Source organism: Mesoplodon bidens (genome assembly GCF_964165515.1).
Source record: "Mesoplodon bidens genome assembly, chromosome: 1".
In the NCBI taxonomy this organism is placed as follows: Eukaryota; Metazoa; Chordata; class Mammalia; order Artiodactyla; family Ziphiidae; genus Mesoplodon; species Mesoplodon bidens.
In genome coordinates, this window is record NC_138176.1 from 141164116 (window position 1) to 141177221 (window position 13106).

Genomic DNA, 13106 nt, shown 5'->3' on the forward strand with positions numbered 1-13106 from the left:
TCTTCTCTGATTGCTGTGGCTAGAACTTCCAAAACTATGTTGAATAGTAGTGGTGAGAGTGGGCAACCTTGTCTTGTTCCTGATCTTAGTGGAAATGGTTTCAGTTTTCCACCATTGAGAATGACGTTGGCTGTGGGTTTGTCATTTATGGCCTTTATTATGTTGAGGTAGGTTCCCTCTATGCCTACTTTCTGGAGGGTTTTTATCATAAATGGGTGTTGAATTTTTCAGAAGCTTTTTCTGCATCTATTGTGATGATCATATGTTTTTTCTCCTTCGTTTTGTTGATATGGTGTATCACATAGATTGATTTGTGTATATTGAAGAATCCTTGCCTTCCTGGGATAAACCCCACTTGATCATGGTGTATGATCCTTTTAATGTGCTGTTGGATTCTGTTTGCTAGTATTTTGTTGAGGATTTTTGCATGTGTTCATCATTGATATTGGCCTGTAGTTTTCAGAAAGCTTACTGTATTTTTAAAGACATTATTTTATAAGGTAGCATGTGCCACTCTCCTATGGAAATGCAACCCTGAAATAATCTTAAAAGCCAACTGAAAAATATGACTTGATTTAAAACAATTTTTTGAAGAATTTGTAAATTATATAAAATCAGCATAAGCTTATTTTATTATTTTTTTCTAAATGAAGAATTATTACATACTGCTAATTTATTTATTAAAGATTTTGTCTGTGTCCCCAGAACTCTAACTGTGTCACATTTGAGAATAATGGAAACATTACAGAATTAATATTTTTTCATATCTATATTTTTTAAGAATTTATGTAGATCAGTAGTCAAAGCAAAAAGAGACTTTGTTGCTAATACCAACTAAATATTCGGAAAGTCATCTGCCACTTACTTCCCTGATTTTATCTGCCAACTTGTAAACAGCAGTCTTTTGGGCTACACCTGTGCTGACTGCCTGGCTGTTTAGGTGGTCAGTTGTATCACAGTTCCCTTTTCAATCTCAGGCAACATGGGTGATCTAGTCTGCTTTTTGGCATTATACAGACATAAAATGATAAGTAAGATTTCGTTTATGTGCCAGAATGGCTCAAAGTGTGGGTAATACACAGTCAGATAACTCACATTACTTTTATTTTACAAAGACGTAAAGCTGGAGAATCAGGCCACAGGAGCTCAAATTTCCTGAAAACGCCTTGTCAAATCACTGACAGTGTCCCAAGCACACATATTTCATCAAGCTCAGTGGAGTTGTTTGTTTACTTTTCTCCTCAATAATTCATGGGTATTAGGTGGATGTGACTAGAATTTATATTTAATGCTAATAATTCAGTGCATTCAAAGATCCATATTTAAGGCATCATTTCATGATGTGCAAAAAATCAAAACAGCTGCAAAAAATAATTGAACAATTGAAAATTTTTCTGTGATTGTTAATCCTCTATTCCATGAGCCCTGGTAAGTATGCCAAGTATTAATGAGAATCAGGATCTTGCTGGGTAGAAGGGTATGGAATTTTATATTCTCTTTCAGGGGCGGTTGTGTGGTTTTACATTATTCACACTCATCTTTTTATTATTATTATTATTTTTTATTTTTTTTACAGCTTTATTGGAGTATAATTGCTTTACAATGGTGTGTTAGTTTCTGCTTTATAACAAAGTAAATCAGTTATACATATACATATATCCCCATATCTCTTCCCTCTTGAGTCTCCCTCCCTCCCAGCCTCCCTATCCCACCCCTCTAGGTGGTCACAAGGCATCAAGCTGATCTCCCTGTGCTATGCGGCTCCTTCCCACTAGCTATTGTACGTTTGGTAGTCACATTCATCTTAATTCAAGCTGTGTTTATTTGTTGTCATTTCCTCAAGTTTCTCTATTTTAAGGGTGACATCTTACTATTGACATATAAGCGAGACACTTAATCTGTAGGGTTTTTATCCGTAGCAGTTTTACTGAGATTTTGCCTTTACGTGGGAATTATTTCAAGATTCAACAGTGTAGAATTTGCTGACCTGATAGGGAGGGGATCATGTGAGCAGGGATGGAGCGAGCTATTGTACAAACCATTAAGTTGAGAATTAAGTAATGACAGTTCTGCTCCCAACTTTGCTTCTGGCAGCTTTGTTCCAAGCAGGCCACCAAATTATCCTCTGCATGTGATTCTTTTATTTCTCAAACAAATATTTATGGAGTGCCTACTGTATACACTAAGGATAGGACAGCAAACAAAATAGAAAGAATCCTTTACTTCATGAACCATATATTATTTTGGAGGGAGATAGGCAATAAGCAAACAGATTAAAACTTTTTTTAATAATAATAATAGTGTATCAGACAGTGATAAGTACAATGGAAAAATTCCAAAAAGAATTGAAGAGCTTTGGGAGAGTATGGGTATGGTGGCAAGGGATGCAATTTTAAGCAAAATGTTGTTCAGGAAAATCTCACTGAGAAGGTTACATTTGATCCACGAAAATATGGGAATCCAGGAAGTGAGAGAGACCCGGACATACTGACTGTCCTGTGATATCTGCTGGAAGTGAGAAAGAGGGCATGATGGAATCAGTCCTGCAAGCAGATACTGTTGGCAAGGATGTGAGTGTTGGGGGGTAGACATATGGTGAGGTGGAGAGTCTTGCTAGGCATGTGTACAGCTTGGGAGCTCCCTTTCAGCTTCTGACATCAGTTTATTCAACAAAGGTGTTAGGAAAGTTATCAATTTATTCCTTTAGCAAATATTTATTGGCACCTACAATGTACCAGGTGCATTGTCTGATGCTAGGGATGCTTCAATGAATAAAACACAGTTCTGCCTTCAAGGGACTCAGCATAATAGGGGACAAGACATGAAAACAGTTACACTGCTGTCCAATGTGATCAGTTTAAAAGGTATGGGGGAAACGCAGAGAAGGAGGGACTCTTTGTATTTGGCAATATTAGGAAGGCTGTTCCCAGTGAAGACGTAACAGCTGAATTTGATTTTGGAGGATATATAGAAGTTTGCCTTGTGGGCAAGGTGGAGAAAGCAGGCAGCCTAAATCTGTCGTATATTAGGGGAACTACAACCAGTTTAATTTTATGAGAACATAAAATGGGGAGAGAATAAATGAATTTGAGGGACTTTGGGGAAGTAAAATTAACAGTACTTAGTAATTAATTGCATATGAATGGTGAGGTTGAGGGTGAAACAAAGGTTTTTAGGCTTGCGGACTTGGGTAGATGGTATTACCACCAAGAAGGAGGGCTGGTGGTAGTGGGAGATAGGGGGTTAATATTGACATAATGTCTTCATCTGGTCCAAGAAGTGCATGACCGTAATTTTCCTTCCAGTGGAGGTAAAAACAGCTTCCCTTCTAGAGGAGATGACGTGATTTATACTTTCATCCAGTGGTATGCTGGTAAACTGGCTCCCTGAAAAACAAAACAAATGATTTGTAGCATTTGCTGATTTCTGCGGTGTAAATACTCCTACCAGATTTCAAGCTAATAATAGTTGAACAGTCTCCTCCCACAGCACTGCGTTTTGTCCCCTGACAAGTATTTGTTGAGCTCCCGTTGGTGTGAGGCATGCAGTCATGTGCTGGCTCTTTCTCCTTTACTTCTCCTTATCTACTTCCCACCCTCCTCCAGCCCACTCTTCCCCACAGGTTGGTTTCAACAGTGGCTACTTTCTAGCTTCCTGTGTGGCTCAGCCAATGGGAGCCACCAACAGGACATCAGAGTGTGGGAAGAGAGGCAGGTTGGGTCATGATCCCCTAGTTTCTTCTTTACCAGGTTACACAGTTTGGAGTTGCCTGAATCCCACTGTGGGAGGCTCTGGCTCCTATCAGGCAGCCTTCTGCATACAGCTCTTTCTGAGTCCCAAGAACTGCTCCTTCCCTTGTCCGTTGAATCTGGGATGCTAACGGCAACCTGTCCCCACATGCTGCACTACCCCTGTTTATTTTTTCTAAACCTTGCCAGTACCTTCATAAGTGACCTTTTCAATACTCTGCAGTAATCCTACTTCAGTGAGTCATTTCTTTCCTGCTGGAACCATGGCTATTACAAATGAAGATGACGAAAAACTCTGGTTTTGAAAGAGTTTCAGACCAGTGACTAAAAAATAACTTGACTTCTCCCATGATTTCTCTTCTGGTGTGAGACAATGACTCATATAAGTGTTCACTAGCACAGTTTTCTATCCCCATGTCTAATGAAGCTGGGAACCAAGGTAATCTCTTCCCTACTCCTTTCGTACCCCAACTAAGCCATACCTCTTGTGAGGTCTCTCGAGGCCACCAGAGAGTGCAGACATAGGAAGCTGATGCCGTTGGCCCATCACAGAGAAAACAAGTCATCTGTTGTTTTTTGTGTTTGCCAGCAGTGGTGACGAATTCGTGCTCCTGTATGATTTGTGGATTTATGCTCCTGTGTTATCTGTGACGTCTGTTTGTGAGAAGAGGTCAGCTAGGTGAGACATTCTGGAGCACTGGGCTGGCGTCATAGCATCTGGCTATGAGATCTTTTTAAGTTTCAATTTCCTTGCATGTAAAAGGAGGAAACAGTAGTACATTATCTTGCAAGACCCTTCCATTGTTAACATTCTCTTCACAACTAAGGTCTGCAGCTCTGGGTGTTCCCAGTGACTATGACTTTGTGAGCACTGTTCACTGAACAGCTTGGCCTAACAAAGACAAATTTACGACTTTCTTTAAAAAAAAAAGATTATGTAAGTCTCATCAATAAATAATACATCTAACTCAGTAACATGCCTCTTACCAAGTGATATATCAAAGAAAAGTGTATTAGTTACCTATTGCTACGTAACAAATTTCCACAGATGTGGCAGCTTAAAACAGCACCCAACTATTATCTCAGTTTCTGTGGATCTGGAACCTGGGAGTGTCTTATCTGGGTCCTCTGTTTCAGGGTCTGTCGTATGGGTGCATTCATGGTGCTGGCCAGGTTTCGGGTCTTATCTGAAGGCTTGCCTAGGAAAGGATCCACTTCCAGGCTCATGTGATTGTTGGAAGAATTTCAGTTCCTTAAGGGTGGAGGGCCTCAGTTCCTAGCTGGCTGTTGGCCAGAGGCCAGGCTCAAGTCCTTGCCATGTAGACCTACCCAACATTGGCATCTTGCTTCATGAGAACTGGTAAGGGAGAGCATCTGCTAGTGAGAGAGGAGCCACAGTCTTATGTACCCTAATGATGGAAGTGACATCCCATTACCTTCTGTTGGTTGTAAGCAAGTCACTAGGCCAGCTCACACTCAAGGGGAGGAGGTTACACAGGGCATGAATAGCAGGAGGTGGGGTCATTGGGGGCCATCTTAAAGACTGCCTGTCACAAAAATTCTTCCCCCTCCCCGCCCCATGGAAGAAGGGTTTTAAATCCTGAGCTTCTCTGATATACTTAAAGGTTAGTTTGTCAGAAATAAAAAGTGACAACTAAATGCAGTGTAGGATCCTAAATGGAGATCTTGGTGATGTTTGAATAGGGTCCTTACTTTAGTACCAGTGTTAATTTCCTGGTTCTGATAATTACACTGTAGTTATGTAAGATGTTTGCTTTAGGGGAGCCTGGATAAAGGCTATATGGAAACTTTCTGTATTGTTTTTATAACTTTTCTGTAAGTCTCTAAAAGTAGTTTAAAGTAAAAAGTTAGATAAATTTAGCTACAGGGATATATTGCACAACATGGGAAATATAGCAAATATTTTATAATAACTATAAATGGCATATAACCTTTAAAATTGTGAATCACTATATTGTACACCTGTAAATTACATAAAATTATACATCAACTGTACTTCAATAAAAAAAGTTAGAAAAAAGTGATTTAGAAAACAAAAATCCATTAGCTATTATATAAGCCTACTGTGTGGCTGTAGCTTATTCAATAATTTTAACTTTATGTCTTTATCAGAACCATTTTGCTGATAAAAATGTATACATTTGTGGGGGAGGGGAATGAGGAGATGTTGGTCAAAGGGTACAATAAAGAAAAAATCTAATTTTTTGTAAATAAATATAGAAATTTTAGTAGATAAATTTGCTTAAAATTGTATACGTAAAAATGTAAAATAGATAGCTAGTGGGAAGCAGCCGCATAGCACAGGGAGATCAGCTTGGTGCTCTGTGACCACCTAGAGGGTTGGGATAGGGAGGGTGGGAGGGAGGGAGAAGCAAGAGGGAGGAGATATGGGGATGTATGTATACCTATAGCTGATTCACTTTGTTATACAGCAGAAACTAACACACCATTGTAAAGCAATTATACTCCAATAAAGATGTGAAAAAAATAATCTTAAAATAAACATCTTTGTCTACAAAAAAAAATTATATAGGTAAAATCTACAATTTTTTTGTAGATAAATAATTTGAGTAGCCTTCCTAGTGAAAATCCCCTAGAAACCTCACTATTACTGTATAATAGAATTCTTGATATTTGTTTGTATTTGTTTCAACACATACTTACAGAAGTGAGGAAAGCATTTTCTGCTTAAGCTTGAGTTGAAATGTTGTAGAGACTTTTGCACAACCCCAAATGCACTTCACACATCACTTAAAGTAGCCATTTTTCCTAAAATAGTACCCTGGTAGCCCAGTCTGGCCCCTCCACTGTGCTGAGCACTGTTTTCAGATGTCAGTCTGCTTGTTGCTTGGATATCAGCACTTATATTTCAAAATAGTGTGGTCTGTCTCACGGCACTGTTCCATGTGATGAAAAGCAAAATGCTTCAGTCCTTCGTAGGCGCTTGAATTTCATGCAAAGCAAGAACAAATGGCTCTTCATCCTGCTCAGTGTTTGAAAGAGCTGCTGGTTATTAATACTGTATCAGTATTTCACATGTCCTCGTCTAGCAGTTTAAAGCCTATGGGTCTCGGTTGGTTACACCTCTTTAAGAGAGCTATTTGGAAACACTCTAGACATTTTTCTTAGGCCCTATTTTTAGAACGGAAAGCCTAATGGTATTTTAATGTCTCTCTATATTCCCAGAACAAGTCTCGAGAAAAAAAATGTTACCTTTTGAAATTTAGCAAAGCTGGTGGGATTATCTCCACTCCTCTGAGAAGCATTGTGTTAAGGAATGAATTTTGATTTACAGAATGTTAGTGGTAAAAGGACCATGAAAGATCAACTCTTTCAAACCCCTCACTTTTCAAATGAGGAAGCTGAGTCTTGGTGTGAGTGAACTGTTGGCGCAAGATCAGACAGTGAGACTTGGCCAGTGTGAAAAGTTTAGGGGGACAGCTTATGCTTTATGGCAGAAAATAACTCTGATAAGAGTCAATGACAAGAAGTCAGCTTCTGAATTAAAGACTCAGCTTTAGAACATGAAAACAGTCTGCTGGGCCCCTGCATGAACCTTCATTGCTCTTACCATAGAAGATTCTGAGAGATGTGGAGTGATCAAAGAATATGTGTGTTCAGAAGTGAGGAATGGTCCAGGAATCACTTGGGAGAGTTGGGCCTCAAGTGTTCCTCAGCCTCACTGTGACTCCCCCATCCGACAATGTTGGATGAATTTTTCCCTCTGTAAATGGCCCCTGGAATTCCATCAATGAGAGATTCCTTTGCTCCAGCAAGCAATCTTCTAATGATGCCAAAAACCTCTGGGAAGGTTAAGTGTCCATCTGTTATTATGTATTACTCTGTGTTATCTTCGTCTCTTTTCTTTGAAAGTCTCATTGTGATCAGCTCACTTGGGGAACGTAGTTTTGATTGTAGGAAGGGAAGAAAATGTTGAGGAGAAAGTAATGCTCTTGTGGAGGTGGCTGTCCAGGTGGGGTGCTGGAGTGGGGTTGGACAGGGTGCTGTCAGTACACAGGTCAGGGACTAGGTGGCAAGGAAGAATGCTGAAGCCAAGCCTAGCTTATTTTGTAGCTTTCTTGTGGGCTGTCTCACACCTGGAAAAGAAAGAGAAATGCCTTCACCCTTTCCTAGTGTTCCTTAGCTCCTTAGGCAAATACTGACTCATTGAAGGTTAACTAGGAGTTTGTAGAGTGAAGGGAGAACCCAACCACTGTGTGTATGGTTGGTCCACGGGAAAGTACATATCAAGTTTTGAACTAACCTTGAGCTATGCTTTTGGAGCATACATTCCTAAAGTAAGGACTCACATGTAATAGAGTAGTTAATAGTCCTTGAATCAGTCTGCCTGGGTTCAAGTGCTGGCTGTGATACTCACTACCTCAGTGATCATGGACAAGTCTCTTATATTTCCTGTGCTTCAGTTTCCTTTTGTGTGTATTAGGGATGATAGTAATGGTATCTATGGTACAGTACAGTACTATAGTGCTGTAGTGAGAAATAAATGAGGTAATGTATGTGTAGTAGAACTTAGAGCCTAGTGAAGTATAAGTATTTGCATAGGAATTCTGTGTTCTCCACATTCCTCAACCATGATCCCCAGTTTCATTTGAGAAAATATAGTCTCTAACGTCTTTGGAATAAGATCTAGGAAAGGAAATCTTAAAAAAAAATGTTATTTAAGCGATACTTTCTGTCCTATGAATATCTAATATATTTCCCGAATGGCAGTCAGGTGTCCTCTTTTTTTTTTAATTTTTTTTAAAGAAGATGTTGGGGGTAGGAGTTTATTAATTAATTAATTTATTTTGGCTGTGTTGGGTCTTCGTTTCTGTGTGAGGGCTTTCTCTAGTTGTGGCAAGCGGGGGCCACTCTTCATCGTGGTGCGCGGGCCTCTCACTATCGCGGCCTCTCTTGTTGCGGAGCACAGGCTCCCGACACGCAGGCTCGGTAGTTGTGGCTCATGGGCCTAGTTGCTCCGCGGCATGTGGGATCCTCCCAGACCATGGCTTGAACCCGTGTCCCCTGCATCGGCAGGCAGATTCTCAACCACTGCGCCACCAGGGAAGCCCCCAGGTGTCCTCTTTACACTGAAACACTTGCCTGGACTAATTCATATCTTATGTTCTAAAGCGAATTCTTTCAAATGCAGAACATCTTTCCACATCTTCGCTAACAAATTCAGCTACATGTTAATGTAGTCATGTGACTATCAGGATTCTAAAAGATACCCAGTTTTAAGGTCTGAGAAGGTCAAAAGTGTTTGTATCTGAATGTAACTGTTGAGTACCCCTTTCTTACATTTTTATGTATAACAAGATCTCACTCTCAAGATTCTTTCACAGACTCAATCACTTCTATTTTAACTCAGTGACTGGCGCATTCCATTATGTTTCTGTGATCTATAGAAATTTGAATGGAGAATTATAACTATGCTTTAAAGTTCTTAAAGCCTAATTATTAGATCGTTATATGAGAATAGATGATATGCAACAGTAGATAAAGCGTGGATTGAAAGTTAAAACATCTGGATTCTCTTCCAGCTTCTTCCATTAGGAAGCTATGTGTGTCTCAGAATCTCCCTGAACTTACCTTAAGTGGAGGATTTGAATGAGGTGTTGTTTAAGGTTTCAGATCTGATACTGTATGATTCTGCAATAGATTATTGACCCTACATTTGTGAAGTGTGTGCTTTGCTTTGACTGACATGTGTATTTTCTTTCCCAGTTTTCTTAAAATAGTTTGAGATGCCTTTGCTAGATGACCAGCCAGGGTGAGAGATGCAGTCTCTAGCTGCAAAGTAGAAAAAGCCACCAGGGTCTGCAAGAGAACAAGTCCATGGCCTTGACATTGCAGCATCCCTGTCCCCAGACACAGAGCCGTGGATCCAGGAGTGTTTGATTGAATGTCAGATGAATAAAGACAAACTCCAGGGCATCATTACTTTACTGCTAATGGACAGTTGTTTGTGTTTTTCTATTTTGCAGAAGATAACATAGAAATGAAAAGATAAATAACTGTACAAGTTTTCAGAGTTGCCATTTGTTTGTATAATATTTTCTTTTCCAGGGAGGCAGTGGAGGCTAAGTAACAGCTTTCTCTCTGGCTGCCTCTCAGAGGTACTTTGAATTTCTCAAAGGGATGATAAAGAAATGAGATTAACCTATTTTGTGACCTACTTCTGCCTTTCCATTTTGGGGGCATTCATTTCCATGTTAATTTACTCCTTTTGATAGTAAATAGAGCTCTGTTTTGGTTGACAGGTTTACTTTAGCACAAGAAATCTCAAAAAAAAAATCATTTGGGATAAATGCTTCCACAAGAGACAGTTAGATCATGTGTTATGGAACTAGCTTATTACCTCTAGAATCATGACAGTAGGGTGGCTGAAATCCTTGTTATAGTGTTGAAGGCAGAAGTTCAAGTTGTTGACTATAGTAAATATAAATTAAGATAATATTGCAGCACTGGTGGCCAACTTTTCTTTAGCTTAATTATTATTTTGAGAAATAGTCTGTAAAAACATTAATTTTCACCTTTCTCTTTTCTTCTAGTCATGGACTCCTGCCCTGTAGGTCCTTCTGCGAGTCTGCAAAAGAGGGCTGTGAATCAGTCCTGGGGATGGTGAATGCCTCCTGGCCCGATTTCCTCAAATGCTCCCAGTTTAGAAACCAAAGTGAAAACAACAATGTCAGCAGGATTTGCTTCTCACCACAGCAGGAGAAAGAAAAGCAATGTAGGTGTCTGCATTTTGTTGCATTTTAAAAAGTTTTTTATTGAAGTATACCGTCCATGAAAGGAAGTATACAAATAATGTGTACAGTACAACAAATTTTAACAAAGTGACCAGACCCATTTAACCAGCACCCAGATCAAGAAATAGAATATTAACAGCATCCCAGAAACACAAGCCCCCTCCCAGTGACCTGATCCTCCCAAAAGAGACCTCTATGCAGACTTCTATCAGCTTAGGTAATTCTGCCAATTCTGAACTTGATATCAACGGAATCGTACAGTATGCATGCCTTTTGTGTTGAACTTCATTTGCTCAACATTATGTTTGAGAGATTCACTGTATTTTTGTCTTCTTGTGGTTCATTCATTCTCATTTTTGTGGTATTCTAATATATTTTCCATCACAGTATATTTTTCTGTTCTGCTGTTGGTAGACATTTGAGTTGTTTCCAGCTACTGTGAATGGTGATGCTGTGACTATTCTTGTACATGTCTTTGATGGAACATGGTTATGTATTTGTTCAGCAAAAAAGTTTTTTAAAGTGGTTGTTTCAATTTATACCTCTCCCAGCTGTGGGTGAAAGTTGCAGTTGCTTCAGATCCTCCCCAGCACTTGGTATTGCCAGTCTTTTTCATTTTAGCAATTCTGATGATAGTATTGAGGTATCTCTTTGTGGTTTTAAGTTGAACTCTCCTAATGAATTGGATTGAATTTTCAAAATGTTTTGGTTACTTAAATATCCTTTTTTGTGAAGCGCCTGTCAAAATATTTTGCCCATTTTTGATTGGGTAGTCTGTCTTTTTATTCTCGATTTATGGTTCTTTAGGCATTCTGGATATAAGTCATCTGTTGGATATATGTACTGTCTGTGTGGCTTGCCTTTCCTTTCTTTTGTTATGTCTATTATGGAATAGAAGTTTTAATTTTAATGGGTCTACATTATCCAGTTTTTCTGATCCTCAGTTTTCTAGACTCTCCTGGTACAGTATGTAAGAACCTCTTTCTAAATTATGAGGAAGGCCCTTTGGCTTTCACACATGAGTTACAGTTGCCTGGAGCTTTGAGTTATTTTTTTCTAGGAAACTGAGCTTGGCTGAAAGCCATCCAATTCATTGTCCTTATAGTTACTTCTCAAACACTTGGTAAATTACCCCATTCAGTGCATTCCTTTCCATAGGTGGACTATTCCAATTCACCTCTGTTAAGGGTTTTAGCAATTGGACCACCCCCTTATACCAGGGAATGTCTATCTCTACCTTCCATCAATGATGGCAACTTTGCTGCCATCCCAGCAGTGAGTAATCCAGATCAATAACCCCATCATATCACCTGCTTTCTTGGACCACTTCTGCAGCTGTCACAAGCAGGGTCTTCCAGAAGCAGCCACTGAGATGGGGTTTGTTGTACAGGGTATTTATTAAGTATCAGCACTTGTAAAGGAGGGAGAGAAAGCAGGATTGGGTAGAGGTAGAAGTTGAAATGTGATCCAGGTACACTGAAGCTTGGCTAAATCCATGGGGATCTCTGGGGCACATATGGCCTGAGGGAGTTGTTCCATGTTGGGTCCAGACAGCCGGGTCTTTATATTCCCACAATCAGCCACTGGTTGTGGTCCTTCCTGGGAAGGGTGTGCCCTTGGGTGAGGCAGCTCTCTGCAGTTGAGGCTAAACTTGAAGGATCTAAAGGCTGTTGGCTGACATCAGGGGGCGACAGGGCAGGCACGTAGAGTGGGAACAGACCACCTTGATCCAGTCAGAGACTGAGCTGATTTTGCTTGTTGTTTTATAAGGCAGTGTTGGTAAGGCTCCATCTCCCTCTGGTTTGTTTCCATTCTGAGGGTGCACTTCTCCAGTGAGCCTTATGAGAAACCAAGGTGTTTACTGCATTCTGCTCTTCCTTGGCAGTCCCTAGTTGTAATGTTTTTCTTCTAAGAATAAGATTGCTGGATTTCCACTTGGCTTTGCAGAGGTTTTCTGCCTCTTTAGCTTCTTGATTTTTTTTTTTTTTAAGGAATTTTGCCCTTTAAAAAAAATTTTTATTTATTTATTTATTTATGGCCGTGTTGGCTCCTCGTCTCTGTGCGAGGGCTTTCTCTAGTTGCGGCAAGTGGGGGCCACTCCTCATCGCTGTGCGTGGTCCTCTCACTATTGCGGCCTCTCTTGTTGCGGAGCACAGGCTCCAGACGCGCAGGCTCAGTAATTGTGGCTTACGGGGCCAGTTGCTCAGCGGCATGTGGGATCCTCCCAGACCATGGCTCGAACCCGTGTCCCCTGCATTGGCAGGCAGATTCTCAACCACTGTGCCACCAGGGAAGCCCAGCTTCTTGCTCTTTACCGCACATGCCTTGAGGGAAAGTCCTTCCATGTGATAGGCCCACTTCTCTGTGTCTCCTTTCCCACTATGTCCTTGGCACATTAATACCCTGCTCCTCTGGCAGCACCAAAACTCTTATTTTTGTCTCTCCACCCCCATGGGATTGCCAAAAGCTCTACTGGCTTCTCTCCCTCTTTGCAGTGGCCCTGTGTCCAGGTTCTCAGTTTCTAGCACCATGCCAAGAATTGGCAAGATCCAAGGGGAAAAAGCATCCATAGAATGTGGAC

General features: G+C 40.4%; 1 protein-coding gene across 3 annotated transcripts in view; it reads left to right on the top strand.

Annotated features, from left to right (window-relative positions):
• CORIN (corin, serine peptidase) overlaps positions 1 to 13106 on the top strand; it is a 230071-nt gene that overhangs the window by 57965 nt on the left and 159000 nt on the right. For all 3 annotated transcript variants that reach the window (XM_081236190.1, XM_081236189.1, XM_081236192.1), the window contains one exon: positions 10325 to 10506. In XM_081236190.1, coding sequence (XP_081092316.1) covers positions 10325 to 10506 — 182 coding nt within the window. The remainder of the gene's footprint in view (positions 1 to 10324; positions 10507 to 13106) is intronic.